Consider the following 20,678-nt stretch of genomic DNA (forward strand, 5'->3'; position numbering starts at 1 on the left):
CGCCCAGAGCAGAGACCCTGGCAGGTGTGGGAGGAACAGGCAGTTCAGAGAAGACGGAGCTCTCAGTGCTGGGGGCTGCGGTAAAGAAAACTGGGTGACTTAGGAACGTCTCGGGGGCTTCAGTCTGGGTGGCGGGCAGACCTCTCTGTGGAGGTGACATTTGCGACGTGAATGATGAGAAAGATCTTACAGGAAGAGCATTCTAGGCAGAGGGAACAGCCAAGGCAAAGGCCCTGAGGCAGGCGTGAGCTTGGGCTCTGGGCAGGCGAGGAGCAGAGTTGGGGGGGGGACACAGGAGGAGACAAGGCTGGGGACGTGGACGGATCAGGCCATGTCACGGGGGCCACAGTAGGGAGCCCGGAGTTTGTGCCAGGAGCCCCTAGAGCCTTGCGGCAGGGCATCACGTGAGCTATTTATCTGTTAAGATCACTGGGGCTCCCTCTGGGGGGTGGGGAACGTAGAGGCTGGGGCTCCAAGCGTGAGGCCAGAAGGCCTGGGCTTGTTTCCCTGGTCCAGTGCTCTTGAGCTGTGTGATCTTGGGTAAGTCACTTCACCTCTCTGTGCCTGTCTTCCCATCTGTAATGTCTATAGGCACAAATGATGCTGCGTTGAAGGGTCTTAGGAGGGTGTGGTGAAGCCAGGCTGGGCCTGGCCCGAAATCAGTGCTGATACAATCATGCAAAGATCTACGCAGAGGTCCACGAGACCCCAGAGATGTGGCCACACACACGCCACCCTCACACAGACCGAGAGTCAGCTGCGCTCACACACGCGTGCTCGGACACGTGCACACCTGCCCTCCCGTCCCCGCCCCCACCTGGCCCTCACCTGGCGTGGGCCCCATGGACGGCCTCACCGTGCTGGTCACTGGCTTCACCAGGGCCACGGCCTCTCTGGGGACCTGTCCCGCCCCAAAGAGAGTGCTCAGGGGCCGCTGGCTCCTGAGGCTCCCCGGGGCCCCCGCTTTGCTTCTGTCCCGCCCTGGCCCAGCCAGACCCCGCCCCTCACCTGCGTGCCAGGCGCTGCTGCCGGGTGACTCATCTGACCCTGCAGTATCATCAGGGCCTCCTCGTGGGGGTCGGGCCGCTTCACGAACACTCTCCCGCCGTCCTTCCTGGTGGGCTGGACACTGAGTCTCCTCTTCCCAAGCACAGACGCCCACCACAGGGAACTTCCTCCTCCACCCCCATCGCGAGAGCCCAGAGAGGAGCAGACGCGGGCGCGGGGTCACAGCACCACTCAGAGGGCGGTCTGGGTCCCCCTGTGCCCGAAGGCTCCTCTGGACCAGCTGTGTGCACAGACTCCCTCCCTAAAGGGGGCTGGGGGCGGGCATCCGCCAGGCCAGCAGACGGCACACCGGGGTGCGCAGGCCCGCCAGGAGGCCGCGTGTGCAGGGCGGCTGACCTGAGGGCCTCGGGCCGGGCTCCCCGGGGCGGCTGCTGGTACTGCCTGACGATGTCTTTGATCTGCTGCGTGGGCTGCGGGAAGCGCTCCGAGTTGAGCGTGGAGGACCGGGCCGGCTCCGGGCAGCGCGAGGCTGTGGCAGGCGGGCGGGCGGGGGCCAGGGTGAGACCACACTCCCAGTCCTGGCCTGGGAAGCCCCCGGCTGGGATGGGGCACTCACTGGTTTCTGGAGAAGCCCAGCCCTGCGCTAGAACGGGGGCAGCCACGGGCTTGGTCGGGGGCCTCAGGGCCTTGGCCGGAGGGGCAGGGGCCAAGGGCTTTGGAGCGCAGCGCAGGAGCACGGGCTTGGCCGGGGGTCCGCTGCCTACGAACTTCGGCAGAGCCTCTGGCGCTAGGGGTTTCTGTGGAGAGCAGGGGTGTGAGGCGGGCTTCCCAGGACCCGTCAGGCTGCTCTCAGGGACACTGTGTCGTCAGGAGGGGCTCGGAGAGGCACAGGGGTGCCCTGGGGGCTGGCTCACCTCTGGGGGCAGGGGCCTGGGGGCGGGACTCAGGGGCTGCTGCTGGAGCGCCATGGCCTGCAGGGTCATCTCGCGGGCCTGGGGAGAGGTGGTGGCAGTGACCAGGCAGGCCTGCCCAGGCTCCCCTGCCGCGGCCCGTCCAGACTCACCAGCAGCATCGCCTGCTTGTGGATGAAGGCTTGCTGCAGAGCCAACGTGGAGGCATCCAGGCCTGGAACTGGAGCAGGGGAGGCGGGGAGGCGGGGGGGGGGCACGTCAGGAGGCGCCGATCCACAGGCGCAGGAGATGGGGGTGAGGACACCCTACCGTGTCCCCACCGGCGCCACCCCCCCACACCTGCAGCTGCTCTGTCCTAGGTCCAAAGGAGCCCCGAGAACCATGGGACCCCACCTTGCCCAACCCCGGACCCGACCAGGGCCGCCACTGACTTGGCTTTGGCTCTGGCTCTGGACGTCTCCCGGGGGCACCTTCGGCGCTGTTTCCGCCACCTCTGCCCGGCTGGCCTCCCCCTTTCATGCGGCAGGCAATGGCTATTGGCTTCTCCAGGTCCTGGGGCAGCAGGTGGCTCAAGTGAGTGACCTCCTCAAGGCTGTACTCCCAAGCTCCCCAGGCTCCAAGGCAACGGGCACCTGACACCGCCACTGCCCCCGTCCCGGGGCCTCCCACGGGCCAGCGTCTGATGAGTGCCCTGACTCTGCCACATGGCACCCAGTTGTCCCCTGCACCCTCACGAGCCTCAGCCCCCGCCCCCCAGAGGTGTAAACAGAAGCTCACGGGGGCCGTGCCCCCCTCAGGACTGCGTGTCACACCTGGGGAGTTGCTCCCAGGAGTTTCCGGAGTGAGCAAGGGTGACCCAGATGGGACATGCCACCTGGCTGTGAGTGGCTCCTGTGTCCCCCCACCCCCGCGTGTGGCCCAGCATGCACATGCCCCGATGTACCCCTACCGCGTCTCCGCAGGACAGCACGGGGTCAAAGAGGCTGTCCAGGTAGCAGTCCAGTCCCTGGCGGGGCCCAGCCAGCTCTCCAAGGCTGCCCAAGTCTGGACAGGCAGGGACACAGAGCTCAAGTCCTTTCCTCCCGCTGACCACCACCCCCAGGCCCCCTCCCACCAGACAGCGGCCACTGCGGTTGACCTTGGCGTGTCGCTGTCCCTCTCTGGGCCTCTGCCTCCCCATCTGTACCGTCCTCATCGTGGCTGCAGTAGCCGTCAGAGTCAGGCACGACGGGCACGTGACCTTGGGGCTGGGGCCGAGCGGGTGTGTCCTCGTCTGAGTCCCAGCTGTTCCCAAATACCCTGTGGGGGCAGAGAGCGCCGAGCGGTTGACCCCCAGAGACCCACGGCCCTCCCAGAAGCCTGGAGGTGGCGCCCTCTCCCTTTAAAGGCAGGATCCGGAGTTCCCATCGTGGCGCAGTGGTTAACGAATCCCACTAGGAACCATGAGGTTGCGGGTTCGGTCCCTGGCCTTGCTCAGTGGGTTGACGATCCGGCGTTGCCGTGAGCTGTGGTGTAGGTTGCAGACGCGGCTCGGATCCCGCGTTGCTGTGGCTCTGGCGTAGGCCAGTGGGGGCTACAGCTCTGACTGGACCCCTAGCCTGGGAACCTCCATATGCCGCGGGAGCGGCCCAAGAAATAGCAAAAAGACAAAAAAAATTAAAAAAATAAAGGCAGGATCCTTCGGGGAGCCCGTCCATGAGAACCGGAAGCGTAAGTTTAGCGTGCAGCCCCCCAGCACGTGGGATGGGCCTCGGGCCGGGAGGGGCCTCTGCCTCAGGCCGGGCGGCACCTACGCTCTGGGGCCTGCCCTGCCGGCCACCGGCCCCTCTGTGCCCACGATGAAGTAGGCCTTCTGTCGCGGGAAGTCCCGGAGCAGCTCGAGGTCCGACACCAGGTCCAGCACGTAGTCGTGGCCGGCCAGCTCTGCCCACTGGACCCCGTTCTTCAGGGCCACTGTCCAGCCCCGCCAGCCGTCGGCCAGCCCCCTGGGGACAGCACGTGGAGGGGTGGGAATGAGGCACAGAGCCAAGAGAGACCGCCTGGGGCGACCCTGGGATGGGAGCCAGACACCACGCATGAGCGGCGTGGACCATGCGGGCGCTGGGGGACCCGGCCTCCCGCCCCTCCCTCCCTCCTCCGGGTGGACAGGGGCGCGCCGGGCAGGGCACTCCAGGAGCCAACCTGTGCTTCAGAATGTCCGCAGCCACCTCCTCCCCCGTGCTCCAAGGGTGCACCGGGCAGGAAAACTGGTCACCTGGGCGGCGGCAGGGGCGGGGCTCAGGCTGGAGCGTCCCCCCCACTCTCGGCCTGGACCCTGAACTTGGACACTGACTGCTCCCCCCCAGGTCCAGCTCCCACAGCCACACGCCAAGCTCGCAGGGCGACCCCCAGCAGGCCCTCCCCAGCTTCAGAACGCCCCCTGCCCCACTTCTCCTAGTCCCCGGCTACTGGAACCTGCCGACTCCAGCAGCCCGAGGCCGGGAGAGGGCAGCTCACCGTTGAAGCAGCCCACATCCAGCGCCATCCCGGCCCGCTCCCGGGCTGCTGTCCACTCCAGCTGGGTCGGAGGGAAGGTGCGGGCGGCCGCGGAGCCCTGCTGTCGGGCCTGGCCCATGGCCTGCATGAGGCGATGTTGACACACGGCCTGGAAACCGTTCTGCCCGTGGTCAGACACGAACCTGGCGGGGAGGGATTGGCGCCAGGATGAAGGGGGGCTGAGGCTGGCCAGCGTGGGGGAGACCTAGGCTAGTCCGGGAGGCCCAGGCCAGCCCAGCGGGAGCTCTGAGGTTGGGCTGAAAACAATCAGCAGCCTGGAGCTCCAGGGCCAAGCTGGGAGGGTCCGGGCAGCCCAGAGGGTCTCGGGCCAGCAGAGGGTCCAGGCTGGCCCACTAATGCTTCTTGGAGCAGAACCTCACAGCCAGGGTGCAGCCTGCAGCAGGTGTGGGCAAAGGCCTGGCCCGGGGGCACCGTGCCCCTGTCCTGTCACCAGGCAACCCTGGGGGGGCACTGGTCCTCTCTGAGCTGCCTCCAACTTCTCGGCCCCACAGAGATGGCTATGAGGGTTCATCCTGACCCATGACCAGCCAGCCTGGCTCCCTGCCCCCTCCCAGCTGCTGGGGGCCCGGCCAGGGCAGCAGACCCCCAGCAGCTATGGGAGGGTCGCCCACAGTCAGGGAGTGTTCCCCCCACTGGCAGACTCACAGGACTGCCAAGGAGCTGCACCTGCTGCACGCGGCCTGTGGGGAGCTCACAGCCTCCCCGTGAGGTGAGTCCTATTACCATCCCTGACGTGCAGGTCAGGAAAGAGGCTCAGAGAGGGGCAGGCACCTGCCCCAGGCCACACAGCGGCTGAGCTAGGATTCGCACCCAAGGCCTGTCTGAGCGCCTCCCCTTGCAAATCACCCTTGTCTCGCCGCAGGTGACCCCACGTTCACCGCCATCGTCATCTTACGGTAACAGGACGGAGATGGTGGCTACGCTTGCCAGAGCGCCGGCCACCCGTCTGCTGTTCTCAGCACGTCACACGTGTTAGCACATGAACCCTCATACAGCCTGACGACCCCGTTTGAGGGGTGAGGAAACGGGTTCAGAAAGGCTACAGAACTTGCCCAAGTCACACAGCTCCCAGGAGGTTGAGCTGGGATTTGAACACAGACTGTCCCCGGCTACACACCTCACCAGCCCCTTGACCCAGGCTCGCCAGACTCCCACCCCCGCGGTGAAGCCCTGGGGCCTCCGAGCACAGAGTCCGCCCAGCCCACCGGGTCCCACTCACTTGAGCAGGTACTTGCTGAGGCGCGAGGAAGGGGCGAAGCTGCCGAGACAGGCGGCCAGCAGGAGCCAGCCCCGCTCGGCATTGTGGGCGCTGGGGTTGCGCCACACCTGGTTGGCCAGCTGTGCCAGGATCTCGTCCCGCAGCTCGGGTGTCGCCAGCCCTTTCTGAACAATGTAGCTGCCGAAGGTGTGGTCCCGGGCCCCGTGCAGCTGCGGGTCGCCCATGAAGCGCAGGATCTGGCCGCAGAGGGACTCTGCTGGGCCTCTGGGAGGGCCGTTCCCGCCAGGTCCCCACCCACTTCCTTCCCACGTCCCCCTGCCTGTATAAAAGCCCCCGTGTTACGATCTAATAGCCAGGGCCTCTGGGAAAAGTCTGCTGTCCCTTCATAGACCCTCTATGGCTCCCACACAGCCACTCCGGACCCCTGGCCTCCAGCAGGCCCCCGGCCTCCGGCTCCATCCTGGCCCAGAGGCTCTTTCGAACATGCACATCCGGCCACTCCCTGCACAGGGAGCAGCTTCCTTGGCCCCCTGGCCCCTGGATGAAACCCGAGCCCTGGGTCTGCCGTGGTGCTCTGGCCCTTGCTCTCCTGAGCCTCCCGGGCCTCTGTTCTGACCACCTCTTCTCTCTGGAGCCCCGGACACCCCCTTCCCCTCCAGCTCAAATGCCCTCTCCTGCGGGAAGCCCTCCTGACCCCTCTCAGGGCGGGCTTAGGGGCCCTGCCTGGACTCCCCAACTTCAGTGCCTCCCTCTGTCCTTGTGGGAGTCACTAGTCAGGTCCGCTCGGCCTCCCCTTTCAGGCGGGGACGTCCTGCAGGGGAGGGCCTGGCTCTCCCCTAGGTGCCCTTGAAGCTCCAGGGAGGCTCAGAGGCAGCCTTTATGCCAGGAAGGTGGCCGGGAGAAGAGAGGCCCCCGTCCCCAGGCCCCACGGAAGACTCTCGTCCAAGGAAGAGGCTGGCTCATGACTGGGGCTGGTGGAGGGTCCAGAGGCCAGGGCTGGGCAGGTGTGGGCTGGGCGGGCTCGTCGTCTGGCTGCAGGGCCAGGGGCTGTGAACTGGGGGGAAGGCAGGCTGGGCGGTCATACCAGCTTGAAGATGCCCACGGCCTCTGCGTGGTACTCCGCTGGCAGCCGCGTGAGAGGCGCCCTCAGGGGCGCTGCGAGCATCCCAAAGGCAGGTTCCTGGGGGCACAAGGCGGGTATATGGGGACAGAGCCAGGCCTGAGGGGCCCTCTGGACCCACCACTCTGGGTCAGGTGGGCACAAGAGTCCGGGAAACAAGGCCCCCAACACGAAGACGGGGAAACAGGCTCGGAGAGAGGCAGACAGCAGCCAGGTCTGGAGGCAGGAAGTCAGAGCAGGAAGGATGCTGGGAACAGCTGGGCTGTCTCCAGCCCGAACCGCAAACAGCCACTTCCAAGGCACCAGGGCCTCCCCCGCCACGCAGGCCCCTGGAGCCCCCAGCACCTCATGATCCAGCAACAAAGAGCTCGCAGCTGATGCCACGAGGCATGGCCAGGGCCCACTCCAAGCCCAGGACAGTGGCCACTCTCACTGGTCAGTGCCCACCGGCCAGGGTCCCGGGGCCCATGCAGACCTTACCTTGAAGTGGCACCGGACGAAGTTGGCCATGGGGTAGCTGTTGATATCCAAGGGCAGCGTGACCCGGGGCTCAGCCTGAAGCCGGGGAGTCCGCACGGGGGCCACCCGGGGCACCTGGGCCGTCCTGAGGCCTGTGGGTGGAGGAGGCCATGAGGGGCCTGGCCCCGCCCCCCTGCCCGCACCTCCCCGTCCAGGCTCGCGCACCTGCTACTGCTCGCAGGAGCCCAGCCAGCTCTGCAGGGACCTCCAGGTGCCCCACGGCCACCACCTGCCGCTTGCTCAGCTCCTGGGGGGACAGCATGCGGTGAGCAGGCGGGCCTGCCATAGCCCCACCTGCTGGCCTCCCCCCCACCCCTGCCGTCCCTTGCGGCCACCCAGACCCCCGCACCCACCTCCTGCTCCCGTAGCCGCGCCTCCTCCACCCGGAGCCTCCGCTCAGCTCTCAGCTGCGGGGAGGCAGACGGTCAAGGCGGGTGGGGCGCGGCGGGCAGAGGCGACGGCAGCCCCAGGTGGGACGGGCCTTGCCGAGCACGGCGGCGGGAGGAGCCAGGGGCAGCTGGCCTGTGGCCTGGAGGTGACCGCCCCACCTCACAGGTCGGGGAGCCAGAGGGGCGGCCAGAGAAATAGGGGCGGGGGGAAGACAGCAGGAGGCAAAGGGCGGAGGGGTGACCCTGGGGGCGTAGCAGCGAGCTTCCTGACGGCCCCTTCTGTGGCCCCACAAAACCTCCAAAAAGGTCCGCAGCTCCTCCAGGCTCCGGGTTATGGCTTTCTTTCTGGTGGCCAGTTATGTGACAACGGGCCACGACGGGCACCAAGGGGAGAGCAAAACCGTACCCGGGCTGCTCAGGCCCCCTAGTCCTACTCGGGCCCAGTTACTGAAGCCCCTGCTGCGAACCCACGCCCTTCCCGTGGGGCCTCGCGTTCACCCTTTACGCTACAGAGGGCCAAGCTCACACAGCTGGGGAGTGGCCAGCAGGGACTCGAACCCAAGGCCAACAGTCTCCTCCTGAGGGCTAAGTGCCCCTCCCCACCCCTGGTGCCCCTGGACCCAGACGGGGCAGGCCTGGCTCCCGGGAGAAGGGCTGGGGCGGGCCTGCACCTTCAGGTGACGCCGGTGGCTCGAGTACGCGTGCACCAGGGCCCGGAACTTCACCAGACGCCGCCTCATCTGCTGATACCGCTGCCTGGGTGGGGAGGAAGGAGGGAGGTGGCAGGGGCTTGCGGGGGAGGGGGTCATGGGAGACCAAGGGACAGAGACGCCCACACCTGCCTTGCTGGGTGTCGGTACCCACACCTCACTCTGGGGCCCCTCGCGCTAAAGGAAACGAGCTCAGAGAGGGCAGTGACTGGGCCAAGGTCACACAGCAAACTGAGTGGCAGGGCTGGGATGAAACCGCCTGGACCGCGTACCGTCCATCAGGTTGTAGGTATGGCAGATGCAGGGTGGGGCCCCTTTGGCTGGAGGGTCTCCCTGCCACCCGTCGCAAGCGCCAAGGAGGGGAGCGGAGGACGTCCAAAACACAGAATCGGATCTTCCTTCCTGCAGAGGCCCCCCACCCCCGCTCTCAGCTTGCATGCCCCTAGGCACAGGGAGCTCCCTACCCAAGTTCAGGCCTGGCCTCCCCTGAACCTAGCCGTGGGACTCCAAGGAGTCCTGCCCTCTCCAGGCCACACCTGGCCAGGTAGCCGCGGGCCCGGCTTTGCAGCAGGATGATCTTGCGGCGCAGGGAGCGGAAACGCCGCTGCACGAAGAAGCCGCGGAGGCAGCGCTGCAGCGTGAGGGCCGCCAGGTCCAGGACATACCCCCGCATGCTCTCCAGCAGCTGGTGGAGGTGTTCCTTAAGGAAGAGCTGAGGACAGGAGGCAAGGGCCGAGGCCGGGAAGGCAGGTGACTGACCCGGGCCCCTCCCTCTCCGCCGTCCCCGGAGCCAGGACACGGCAGCCCCTGGAGCTGGTGGAGGAGGGCTGGTTTTGCAGAGGTGGGAGGCCTGACGGTGAACAGGGCAGTGGGAACAGCCTGGGCAAAGGTCTGGAGGTGGGGTCAGTGCCCATTTTCCAGCTCCATGGGTGGCCTCTGGGACAGGAGCCTTCCGCCGGGGGTCCAGGGCCAGCGTGGGCGGGACTCACCTTGCTGACACCGACGCGGTACATACTTGGCACGACTGTGCACAGACGGTTCAGCACCGACACACACGTGTCCCCGCTGGCCGGCAGGTTGTGCTGGAGAGCCACCAGACAGCGGTACCTGCAGGGCCCAAACCCAGTGGGGGGCTAGGGGGCCCACTCAGTTGCCCGCAAGACCTTGGGGTCACCCCCTCAACCCCCGTCTCCAGGGGGCCCGGGTCCTAGCAGTGTCTCTGCTCTGTGTCTTCTAAACAGAAAAGGCCACTATGCTCAAGCCCAACCTCTGGGGCCAGAAAACGCAAAATACATGGTTTCAGTAAAACATGACGCTTTACCGCCACCTGCTGGAGGCCTCCCATGATGACCACTGAAATTACTTTGGAATCAACACCCGAATAATAAAACTAGGAACAATTTTATGTACAATATCTACTGTGCATAGCAGTGGACACATCTGCCGTCCCACGGCCAGCACGTGGTGGTCGAGTGTAGCGCACAACCTCAGCCACTGTGCATGGCAAGCCCCGTTCGCCTGGGTCGTGTCTTCCTGGCATCGTGGGGGTGGGCAAGGGTCTGCGGAGCTCAGGGACCCCAGAGGTACCTGTCGATGAACGCCTGGAAGGGCAGCCGCACCGGAAAGCCCTCCTTGCGGATGCGCACGGTGTCCAGCACCCCCGAATAGCGTAGCTGTGCCATCACCACGTCTGGCTCGAAGAGGCCCGGCTCCTGGGGGCGGGCCCAGAGAGGGAGCCTGCCCACGGGCCCCAACAGTGGGCAGGGCCGATGGGGGTCCAGAGAGGCAAAGCCACTCGCCCAAGGTCACACAGCACACGGGGAGAGAATGCGCTGCTTCTAGGGACCTGAGCCGTCACGTACCTTCTTGTGGTTGGGCTTCAGGCACCTCACAAACAAGGGGTTGCACCTGGTCCGCGGAGAGGAGGGCAGTGTGAGGCCCCAGAGAAGCGGGCGCTTGCCGCTGAGGGCCCGAGGGGGGCCCGAGCGGAGACGGGGCCCACGCGCTGCCATGCCCACCTCTCCATCTTCTCCACCAGATCCAGGAGCGACTGCTGGAACTTGGCGGCCACGGTGTGTGCCTTGTAGAGCCGGGTGACAGAGCTGCTCTTGCCCAGGCGCTGAGGGGCGGCCTGCAGGGCGTGGCTGGAGAAGAGGTGTGCCACCACCTGGGCAGGGGCAGCAGCAGGCCGGGGCAGCGGGCAACGCGTCCAGACACAGGAGACGGGAGGGCGGGGGGCCCAGAGACAGAAACGAGGAGCGAGCCGGATGGGGGAAAAGGGAAGGAATGGAAGCGGTCAGTCTCTGGACCAGAGGGGGCAGCGGAGTGGCCCACCGGACCCCGCCCTCTCTGCGGGCCCCGCGTGTGTGCTCCTGGCTGGCACGCCCCTCAGGTCGGGGAGCTCAGCACTTTCCAGGAGGCCCGCCCACGGCTGGGCTGCTTTCCTTCAGGCTGACTCGGTGCCTGGCCCCAGGGGGCCTGTTACGCACCTGGCTTAGCCTCGGGCATCGAGCTGGGCAGGGGGAGGTGGCCCGTTGCGCAGAGGGGGACGTGGAGGCCCCGGGGAGGGTGGAGAACCGCTCGGGGGGGATGGGCTGGGGCGAGTCGGAGGCAGCGCGGCCACGGTACCTCCCGCCCCCAGGAGTGGGAGAGGGCCTGGGGGGCATCCAGAGAGGCGAGGGGAGGCTTGCTCACCCGAGTCCGGCTGCGTACGAACAGGTCCAGCACATCCTGGCGCACCTGGTCGTGGTTCTTGTCCAGGAATTTGTGCACCTGCAGAGGAGGAGGGGCGGGGCGGCTCAGGCCGGCCGGGAGACAGACCGGGCGCGGGGGGCAGGGGCGCGTGCCTGCTCCCCGCCCTCCTCTTTGCGGTGGGGCAGAGGCTCTGGGTCCCATCTGTCCTGGGAGGGGCTGGACCCTCCCCCACTGCGGTTCCTCCCTCCTCCCCCATCCTCTCGCTCCTGGGGGGGCACTAGCCACCGCTTCATGTGGCGGATCCCCTCCTCGGACCCCATCCTCCGGAGAGCACGGGGACTCCGTCCCGCTCATTCCACAGACGAGGAAAACGAGGCTCAGATGGGGACGGAGGCTCAGAATCCCAGCCTGAGACCCCCCTGAGGGCAGGAATGTGCCTGAGGTGACAGTGGTGGCAACGGCCACAGTGATGTCGCGACGGATGGGAGCCAGGCGCCATCAAATGCGCCCAGCCTGGCCTTCGCACGCGCACGCCCCTTTCCCGGAGAGGCGGCCGAGGCGCACACAGGGCCTGGACCAGGAAGGGCGCGTGCGTCCCGCAGCAGGGGCTGCCCTGGGCCTCACCTGGTAGGTGACTTTGCCCGCGTAGTGCTTGATGGTGAACTCGGGCAGCGGCATCTTGGGTTTGGAGTAGAGCGGGTTGGCGCCGTGGTGGTAATGGCACTTCTGCAGAAACGTGTGGTCTGTGGCCTGGGGGCAGGCGGGGCCGGTGGGTGGGCAGGGGCCTGGGCACCGTCCCTGCCCAGTGACAAATCCTCCGGCCCTTCCGATCCCCAGGGAGCACGGTGGAGAAGGAACAAGTGCCAGCTTCCCCTGGCTGCCCACTGCTCAGGCTGGGACGGCCCAAGGGCACCCCTGCAGGTGGGCTGCCTGACCAGCTCCCAGCTGCCTCCCCCGCCAGCTGTTTATTTTTTTAAATTTATTTTATTTTTTGCCTTTTTCTAGGGCCGCTTCCCGCGGCATATGGAGGTTCCCAGGCTAGGGGTGTAATTGGAGCTGTAGCCACCAGCCTATGCCAGGGCCAGAGCAATGCGGGATCCAAGCCAGGTGGGTGACCTACCCCACAGCTCACGGCAACGCTGGATCCTTAACCCACTGAGCAAGGCCACGGATTGAACCCGCCACCTCATGGTTCCTCGTCAGATTCGTTAACCACTGAGCCACGACTGGAACTCCCTCCACCAGCTGTTTAGACCCTCTCAAGTCCCACAGCCCGGAGCACCCATCCCACCCCTGTGTTTTCCAGGCAGAACCTGAGGTCCAACCCCAAGGTCACCTCTTCCAGGAAGCCTTCTGGGACTTCCCGGGCGGGTGCAGCCCCTCCTCGGGAGCCCTGATCCAGCCCTGATCACCCCAGGTGGGTGTCCTGAGCCCCAGCCCCGGGCCAGGGCGGAGAGGAAGGCCGGCCTTGGCCCTGAGGAGGACGCGAGGTGCAGGGATGCTGCTCAGCTGGACCAGGCTCACCTGGGGGAAGCAGCACTGGTCGTCAAGGATACGCAGGACGCCGTAGGGCTTCAGCGAGATGAGGTTGATGCAGGGCTGGTTGTCGGCGAAGGCCATCTCCCGCCAGTCGATCTGTTCGCGGATGTACTCCTCCTGCGGGCAGCCGGCCTCGGCCTCCTCGCCCTGCCCGGCCCCTCCCGCCCCGTCCCCCAGGCTGACTCCCTCCCCAGGGGCCTGCTCGGGGCACCGCTGCGTGCACGCTCCCAGCACAGGGAGCTCACACCCCAGCAGGGCACCAGGAGCCCTCTGTGGGCCCTGCCCCCCACCCCGGCACAGCCCTGCAGAGGGGAGAAGGATCCCCCCGCCTCATGAGGGCTTTTCCAGAACACAGGGCGTCACAGGTGCTGGTCCGCAGCCCAGAAGGCCTCTCCTGCCACTGGGTCAGTGGACCACCTCTGACTTGCCCTTAAAGAACCAGCACAACCCATCTGCTTCCCAGGACGGGAGCCGGGCTGAGCGGGCGGCGGCCTCTCACCTGCTCCTCCTGCAGCACAATCTTGTTGAAGAGATACTGCAGGGTCTCGTTTGCGTAGTTGATGCACAGCTGCTCGAAGCTGTTGAAGCTCAGGTCCTGCCGGGAGTGGGTGGCGAGGCTGGGCTGGCAGCCCACCTGTGCCGGCCCAGGGCCCTCCCTGCCCCCTGCAGCGTCAGCCGGCGCCCCTGCTGCGCACGGGCGGGCGAGAGCCTGAGGGTCCCGGTCCCAATGCGAGCGGCATAGGGAGCGGCTGAAGGCCACTGCCTGGGCTCCAGTGCCGCTCTGCCACTCTCAAACTCTGTGGCCGTGGCAACCCCTCTGAGCCTCACTTTCCCCATCTGCAAAATGGGGATGAGCACAGTGGGGGCGGCAGTTGCAGGGTTAAGTGAATGAGTAAGCAGAGCGCTTAGAACAGCAGCTGGCAGCCTCAGCCCCCACTGCTGCTCTGAGGTTGCCCATTTCTCTTCGTTTCCACACCGCGCACCACCCCGACCCTGCCAATGGCTCCCAGCACCCCCGTGCCCCACATGGCCCCGATGCCATCACCAGCGCTTAGGGAGGAGGCTCAGGACGTCTCCCCCCGTCCAGAAAGCCTTCCCTTTCCCTGCCCAGCTAGGAGTCTTGTCTGGGCTCACCCAGTGCCAGGCTGCCCGTCAGCTCTGACCACGTGCGTTTGTCAATATCCGTCCCCACCCCTCCCAGTCCCTCTGGGAAGCTCCCCAAGGGCAGGGCCTGGTCCTTTCTGGAGTCCCTGATGTTGCCCACACGGCCTGGCACCTGGGGGCCCCGTGGGCGCTTGTGGGCGAGCAGAGGGGATGCCAGGAGACAAGGGAGGTGACGCCGAGGGAGCCCCGAGCCCCACCTCGAAGCCGTAGATGTCCAGGACAGCGATGGACAGCGCATCCTGCTGTGGCGACACCAGCGCGTTGACCCTGGCGATGAGCCAGCCGAACAGCAGCGCATACAAGACCTTGGCGATGGCATCCCTGGGCAGAGACGGTGTCGGGGTGGGCACGGTGCGGGGGGCGGGGGGCGGGGACTCGAGCGGGCGGCGGCCTCACCTTGCGTCCACGGCGCTCTCCACGGTCAGGGGGGTGAAGATCTTCTCCCGCATCGTCTCCTGGGGGGACGGGGGCCCTGAGTGACAGCAGGAGGGCCCCCACCTCTAGGAAGTCCCCAGAGGGCCGGCGGGCGGGGGTATGGGGAGGGGAGCTGGGGAGACTGGTCTCAGGCACAGGGTCAGCCTGGGGCAGAACAGGACACCCTCGTCACCCCTCCTGCCCGGCTTGCTGGTGGCGGGGGACAGAGCCACACGCAGACATGGCACAGTGAGAGCAGCCTTGGGACAGGAGAAAGGGCGGGGGCTGCCGGAGGTGCTGGCCCAGCCGGGGGTCGGGGACGCCTCCCTGGAGCAGAGGACGCCTGTGCTGGCTCTTGAAGGACAAGCAGGTATGAAAAAAGGAAGAGCTTTCCAGGCAGCGGGACCACCTGGGCGGAGGCTGGAGACTGGGCACCTCGCGCCCGTGGGGTCTGAGGTCACCCGCCTCTGTGCCCGAGCAGGAGAGGGACAGAAAGGGGGTGGGGGAGGGAGGGCCACACAGGAAGAGGCACACGGCAGCGCTTCCGGGGCCGGGGGCTGGCAGGAGGCTTGGCCAGAACCCGGCACCCAGGGACTCACGGTCACTTTGAAGGTGATGGCCTTCTGCAGGCCCTCGGGGGACACCTGAAGCAGCTCGGCCACAGCCTGGATCTCCCGCGCGCTCACCACCGAGGCCACCTCCTGCGCATCCGTCTGCAAAACGGCGACAGCTCTGTGTTACGAGCTAGGTAGGCTGACTGTAACACTCGCGTTAAAAATCAACAAGCTAGAAGAGTCAGGGAAACTCTGAAATAGAAGAGTGGGGGGGGGGGTTCCCGTCGTGGCGCAGTGGTTAACGAATCCGACTAGGAACCATGAGGTGGCGGGTTCGATCCCTGGCCTTGCTCAGTGGGTTAAGGATCCGGCGTTGCCACGAACTGTGGTGTAGGTCACAGACGCAGCTCAGATCCCAGGCTGCTGTGGCTCTGGCGTAGGCGGGCGGCTATGGCTCTGATTGGACCCCTAGCCTGGGAACTTCCATACGCTGTGGGTGCAGCCCTAATAAGACCAAAAAAAAAAAAAAATCTGGGTGTTCCCTTGTGGCACACCAGGTTAAGGATCCAGCATGGTCAGTCACTGCGGTGGCTTGTGTGGCTGCTGTGGTGCAGGTTCAATCCCTGGCCCAGGAGCTTTCACATGCTGTAGGCGCTGGGAAAAAAAAAAAAAAAAAGTCTGGAATTAGACAATCACACAGGAATTTAGGATGCGGTAAACTTGTATTTCTCATGCTGAGAGAATGAATGACCTTTTCAAGAAAAAAGAAAAACAGGATTCCTACCTTTTACTTTGCTAGAATAACTTCCTGATGAACCAGAAACTTAAAAATGTTTCTGTTCTTATTTCTTTATTATTATTTTTGCTTTTTAGGGCCGCACCTGCGGCATATGTAAGTTCCCAGGTTAGGAGTCAAATTGGATCTACAGCTTCCGGCCTACACCACAGTCACAGCCACGCAGGACCCAAGCCGTGTCTGCAACCTACATCACAGCTCACGGCAACACCAGATCCTTGACCCACTGAGCAAGGCCAGGGATCGAACCCGCATCCTCATGGATACTAGTTGGGTTCATTACAGCTGACCATGACAGGAACTCCTAGAAAATGTTGATGAGTTTTTAAAAAAACATTAGCAGGTGTTCCCCGGGGGCTCAGTGAGTTAAGGATCCAGCACTGTCCCTCCGAGAGAGGCCAGGGATCAAACCCGAGTCTTCATGGATACTAGCCAGGTTTGTAACCCGCTGAGCCACAAGGAGAACTCCTGAAAATAATTTTTAAAATCTGTGTGGCACCCCCCCCCCAAAACCCTGAACACCAAAAAACCTGTAAACAAATTCAAAATGTAAATAACTCAGAAGATGTATTGGCAATGGCCATCAGAGACGAAGAGCTGGTTTCCGTAACGTACGAAAAAGACGAAGCCCCTGAAGCTGCATAAACACAAATGATCCGTGCTTTTGCTTGTGACCTGGTGGTGCTCCAGCCCCGCGGGAAAGACACCTGCGTCCCCAGGGAGCCGGGCCGTGCGGGCCGGGGCCTCCTCTCACCTCGTACTTCTCAAAGTAGACATTGCCCAGGTGCAGGATGGAGGCCAGGATGCGGAAGATGCTGTCCTGGTCCTCGGCGCCGAAGCCCAGCACCTCCATGGCAGCCCGCAGCCGGCGGAAGTCGTCCGCGTCGCTCTTGCCCGGGATCTCACAGTTCCCCCCCTGGGCCAGGGCAGGGAGGGGTCGGGGACCCTGCTCTCAGCTCCTATTCCACTCCTGAGCGCTGGGCGGCTGCGATCGGGTGCCCCACGCCAGGCCCGGAGCCGAAGGCTTCGCACATCCCAGCAGAGCAGGACTGCAAGGCCCCCGTTTGACAGATAATGAAACCAAGGCACGGGGGTGGGGGGGGGGAGTGCAGTAGCTCCAGGCTGCTTAGCTCTGCTCTGGGCTCCAGGAAAACAAAGAACCAGATGGCCCCCACCCCCAACAGCCTGGCTTCAGACGCCAGAGACATCTGTGCCCTCTGCCATGATGAAACTCACGCTCCCAAATCTCCATACCGTCGCTGGCCAGGGGGAGGCCACAACCTGGCTCCCTCGGCCTACCTGGCACGGCACAGCAAGGGACAGGCCAGGGCCCTCAGACACCTGCCAGCACTCACCTGGTTCAGGTAGTAGTAGGTCTCGGCCTCCTGCAGGCTGAAGGCCTGCCGAAGCTGGGCGGGCAGCCCCGCCAGCAGCTCGTAGAAGATGTGGTAGTTCCTCTCGTTTTTGGCCTGTGGAGTTGGGGGTGGGTGCAGAGGGGAGCTGCCCACCTCGGTGGCCCCAGACACACATACAAGCCCAGGTGTGCCCACGATATAAATACGTCCACACACAGGCCTCAGTTGAGCCGGCGTCTCTGGGATAAGAGAGCTCCAGCCTGGCCCTGGCACGGCGGGGGGTGGGGTGGGGGGAGCCCTGGTGCAGTGGGATGGGATCGGATGGGGCGGGGTGGGGTGGAGCCCTGGCGTGACAGTGGGGAGGGCTCCAGGCAGGACTTAGTTTTGTTTAGAGAAATAAGAGAAAGGTGACTGCCTCGCATGCATATCGGCTGCACACACCCACACACACATGTCCAGGGACCAGATGTGCAGCGTAGGGCCAGCCTGGGTGGGGGCACAGACCGCACCAGGCCCTGGGCTAGGCCCTTGGGCACAGTGGGAACAACCAGACAGAAGCCCGAGGCCTCGTGGAGCCCACCTGCCAGCTGGGAGACAGACCCCCAGCAAATCACTGGTGCTGAAAGGCGCGCTGGTGGGAAAGACAGCAGCGGTGGGGCGGCAGTTCTGGGGGGGAGGACAGCTTCCCAAGCGGGTGACATTTCGGGGGAGACTCAGAGGAGGCGAGGGGTTTGGCCACATGGGTGTCTGGGGAGGAGAGCTCCAGGCAGAAGGAACAGTCGTGCAAAGGCCCTGGGGCACGATCGCACCTGCTGTGCTTCAGGGACAAGGACCCGCTGCGGGCGCTGAGGGGAGGGGAAGGAGACTGGGCCACAAGCTCACACACGATGCTCGTGAACTGTCTGAGGATTCAGCCAGGCGGCAGACTCGGAGGGTGTGTACACCCCCGCCGCCACCGACCCCATCTCCACACTCGGGGACCTGGGGGCCTGCCCACCTGAAACACGATCCTGGATTTCTCCAGCAGGTACTGGGAGGTTATGGCACCAGAGATCGCGCCCCTGCGGGAGTGGAGAGAGCACTCAGCGGGGCAGGGGCTGCGCCCGGGGAACGGAGGGCACCCAGGGCCCTTGGGGGCTCCACCATGGTCACTCACCCTTCCAGAAAGATCTCCACAAACTTCCCAAAGCGGCTGGAGTTGTCGTTCCTAACGGTTTTGGCATTGCCGAACGACTCCAGGAGAGGTGTGGCCTCCAGGATCTGGGCCCCAGAAGGAGATGCAGGGACGGTGGGGATCACGGCAGCAGGGGGGGACCCCCCCATCCCCCAGCCACCCTGAGGCTTCCCCTTGGTGCGGAAGGCTGGCTCCCTCAGAACCTCAGGGCCTCCCCATCCCCAATGCCCCCCTCATGCTGCTCCTCCTGCACCGCACACACATGCACACCCACACACGCGCTCTCAGTACCTTTATCTTCAGGAGCCGCCAGAACGGAGGAGCAGAGAAAAGCCAGAACAGAACAGTCACCCGCAGGACCGGACAGCTCTCCCCGCAGGACACCAGGGGCCCCAACCCACAGAGGGACCAGCTGAGCCCTCTGGCCCACGGTGGACAGGAGAGACGCCGGCTGAGGGCAAGGCCCTGGGCCGCAGTATGGCCCCAGGTATGGGGTCTATTGGGTCCACCTGCCTAAGGGCCTGGGGGGGTCCTCTTCCTGCCCCCTTCTTGCTCCCTGGGCTCCTCTGCCACCCTCGTCAGGTCTCTGCCCCCCATGGCTCCCACCCGACTCGGGCTCCAGGGCCTCATCTCCTTCTTGGGTCCGCTCTGCCCAGTGCGCAGTCCCAACCATGCCCTTGACCCCCAGGCACGCCTGCCTCTGGGGCCCCGGGCTCTCCCTCCGCAGCCCCGGGCTCCAAGCCAAGCTCTCTCCTCGTTCTGTGCTGCCATGCCTCCCACACAGGGACCCACAGCTGCCAGGGCGTCCAGCGTCCACACAGGACCTGGCCCATGGGAGGCCCTCAAAAAGCACCTGCATTTACAGTGAAACAGCCGCCAGGGTGCAGCTGATCACAGCTCCCGCTTATTAAGCACCTACTGCACGCCCGGCCCTTTGCCCCAATTACATCGTTATGAACAGTCCCATGAGGTGGCTGCTAACGTTGCCTTGTTTACAGAAGAGGAAACAGGCTGGCGAGGTGAGGCAAGGAGCTCAGGGCATCAGCCAGAGCGCGGGCACAGAGGGTGGGCAGGACCTTCTCTGGTCGCATCACCTCCTCGGGTAAACTCTTCGGGGAGGAGCACGGAAGCCCGGTGTCCACGGAAACAATATCTGTTACCTGTGACCGGAGCCCCTTCGACCTACCTGCTCACTTCCCTGTCTCCCTCAGCCCAGAAACACCGTGCCCATTAACCAGAGGAGCAGACTGAGGCCCTGAGAGGCATGGGGGCCAGCCCGGGGTTGCTGGGGCAGTCAGCATCCCTGGGGTTTGCGGGTACTGCCCCCTGGCATGGATGAGTGGGGAGGGCACACAGCTGGGGGCCATCCAGCCCAGTCCCCACCCCAGGAACCCTTGTCACAGTCCCAGCCCAGAGTGAGAAACTGTGGCCCAGATCTTGGCCGACTGGTTCCAGTGAGGACACATGGCCAAAACCAGTCCCCCAGAAGGACCCCTGAGACTCCCTGGGCCGATGGGTGGGGCGGTGGGCCGATGGGCGGGGCGAGTGGGGCGGGGCCCCATCTTGCTGACCAATGGGAGATGGGTGAGGGATGTTGTTTGCGACCCTGGACCCGCCCAGCCCGTTAAAGGAGCAGGCTCGGTGGCAGGAACACCCTCCCGGCTCCAGGCTCCCAGACACAGTGTCTGCCTCCTCCCGGACCCCGCCACCCCTTCACGATGGGAGACTGGGCAGGTCACTGCCCTTCCGGGCCCCAGGTTCCCAGCTCCAGGCTGCCGTGCGGCTCCGCTGTGACAGAACTGCAGGCTCCCAGCATCCAGGAGGGGCTTGTCCCACACGCTTGCCGGCCCACCGGGCCGGTCCTTACAGCGTCTAACCTGAGAGATCTGACCCCTGCCTGGACCAAAGGACAGTCCACTTGGCCTCCCAGAGAACCCGGCTGGGATGGGAGGGGCTGGCAGGCCAACGTGGGCATCAGAAGGAACCTGCCAGGATGTAGCCCCTCCTGAGAGCGAAGCCTGGGCCAACCCACTCCCCACTGAGCCCAGCAGTCCTCACCCCGTGCCCCCAGGGTCACCCACAGAGGTCGCCATTGGCTGGGACATGGTGGCCACTTGCGAACTGTCATGGGAGTCTGAGAGTCAGGTTCCAGAGTCTGAGCTGGGGGGCCTTGGCGTGCAGCCCACCTACCCTGTGGTCCAGGCCCCTGGTGTATCTGCCACCGTCTCCACATGGATGCCCAGCAGACACCCCAAGGGCACCCGTGTCTTTGTGCTCTGCCTGTGGCTCAGGTCAGATGCCTGGGGTCACCTTGGCCTGCCCTTCTTACATCCCGGGCTGGTCCCTCAGCTAGTCTGAGCAGCACCTGGTCCAGCTGTGCTCACCACCCCCATTGTCGCCCCCTGGTGCCAGCCACTGTCCTCCCTCGCCTGGGCTGCATGCTGCCTCTCTGCGGACCCCAGCACACCAGACCTGCTGGACACCAGGGCCTTGGCACCTGCTCTTCTCCAGACGTCCTCTGGGCCCATGGCGCCACCTGCCTTCTCAGCAGGGCCT

The 20,678-nt window shown here is 65.2% G+C and overlaps 1 protein-coding gene across 7 annotated transcripts in view; it reads right to left on the bottom strand.

Moving 5' to 3' along the window:
* Nucleotides 1–20,678, bottom strand: part of MYO15A (myosin XVA) — a 50,403-nt gene that overhangs the window by 18,961 nt on the left and 10,764 nt on the right. For 2 of the 7 annotated variants that reach the window (XM_084986323.1, XM_084986319.1), the window contains exons 1-35: nt 18,414–18,805; nt 18,105–18,208; nt 17,946–18,009; nt 16,949–17,062; nt 16,348–16,509; nt 14,843–14,956; nt 14,226–14,284; nt 14,027–14,150; nt 13,165–13,260; nt 12,651–12,782; nt 11,751–11,876; nt 11,127–11,204; nt 10,451–10,599; nt 10,295–10,340; nt 10,020–10,144; nt 9,422–9,539; nt 8,969–9,144; nt 8,394–8,478; nt 7,687–7,740; nt 7,499–7,580; nt 7,295–7,425; nt 6,779–6,874; nt 5,695–5,930; nt 4,416–4,597; nt 4,101–4,173; nt 3,713–3,904; nt 3,058–3,218; nt 2,869–2,963; nt 2,351–2,471; nt 2,072–2,139; nt 1,923–2,000; nt 1,625–1,805; nt 1,405–1,537; nt 1,009–1,114; nt 829–901 (exon numbers count right to left, since the gene is read on the bottom strand). In XM_084986323.1, coding sequence (XP_084842449.1) covers nt 829–901; nt 1,009–1,114; nt 1,405–1,537; nt 1,625–1,805; nt 1,923–2,000; nt 2,072–2,139; nt 2,351–2,471; nt 2,869–2,963; nt 3,058–3,218; nt 3,713–3,904; nt 4,101–4,173; nt 4,416–4,597; nt 5,695–5,930; nt 6,779–6,874; nt 7,295–7,425; nt 7,499–7,580; nt 7,687–7,740; nt 8,394–8,478; nt 8,969–9,144; nt 9,422–9,539; nt 10,020–10,144; nt 10,295–10,340; nt 10,451–10,599; nt 11,127–11,204; nt 11,751–11,876; nt 12,651–12,782; nt 13,165–13,260; nt 14,027–14,150; nt 14,226–14,284; nt 14,843–14,956; nt 16,348–16,446 — 3,589 coding nt within the window. In that variant the 5' untranslated portion in view covers nt 16,447–16,509; nt 16,949–17,062; nt 17,946–18,009; nt 18,105–18,208; nt 18,414–18,805. Of the gene's footprint in view, nt 1–828; nt 902–1,008; nt 1,115–1,404; nt 1,538–1,624; nt 1,806–1,922; nt 2,001–2,071; nt 2,140–2,350; nt 2,472–2,868; nt 2,964–3,057; nt 3,219–3,712; nt 3,905–4,100; nt 4,174–4,415; nt 4,598–5,694; nt 5,931–6,778; nt 6,875–7,294; nt 7,426–7,498; nt 7,581–7,686; nt 7,741–8,393; nt 8,479–8,968; nt 9,145–9,421; nt 9,540–10,019; nt 10,145–10,294; nt 10,341–10,450; nt 10,600–11,126; nt 11,205–11,750; nt 11,877–12,650; nt 12,783–13,164; nt 13,261–14,026; nt 14,151–14,225; nt 14,285–14,842; nt 14,957–16,347; nt 16,670–16,948; nt 17,063–17,945; nt 18,010–18,104; nt 18,209–18,413; nt 18,806–20,678 lie in introns of those variants that run through there. The other 5 variants (XM_084986320.1, XM_084986325.1, XM_084986322.1 and 2 more) reach the window with 5 other exon arrangements.

The sequence above is a fragment of the Sus scrofa genome, chromosome 12 (genome assembly GCF_054392235.1).
Source record: "Sus scrofa isolate SSC_HxYL_T2T_F1_AM1 chromosome 12, Sscrofa_HxYL_maternal_Yorkshire_Landrace_v2.0, whole genome shotgun sequence".
Taxonomy (NCBI): domain Eukaryota; kingdom Metazoa; phylum Chordata; class Mammalia; order Artiodactyla; family Suidae; genus Sus; species Sus scrofa.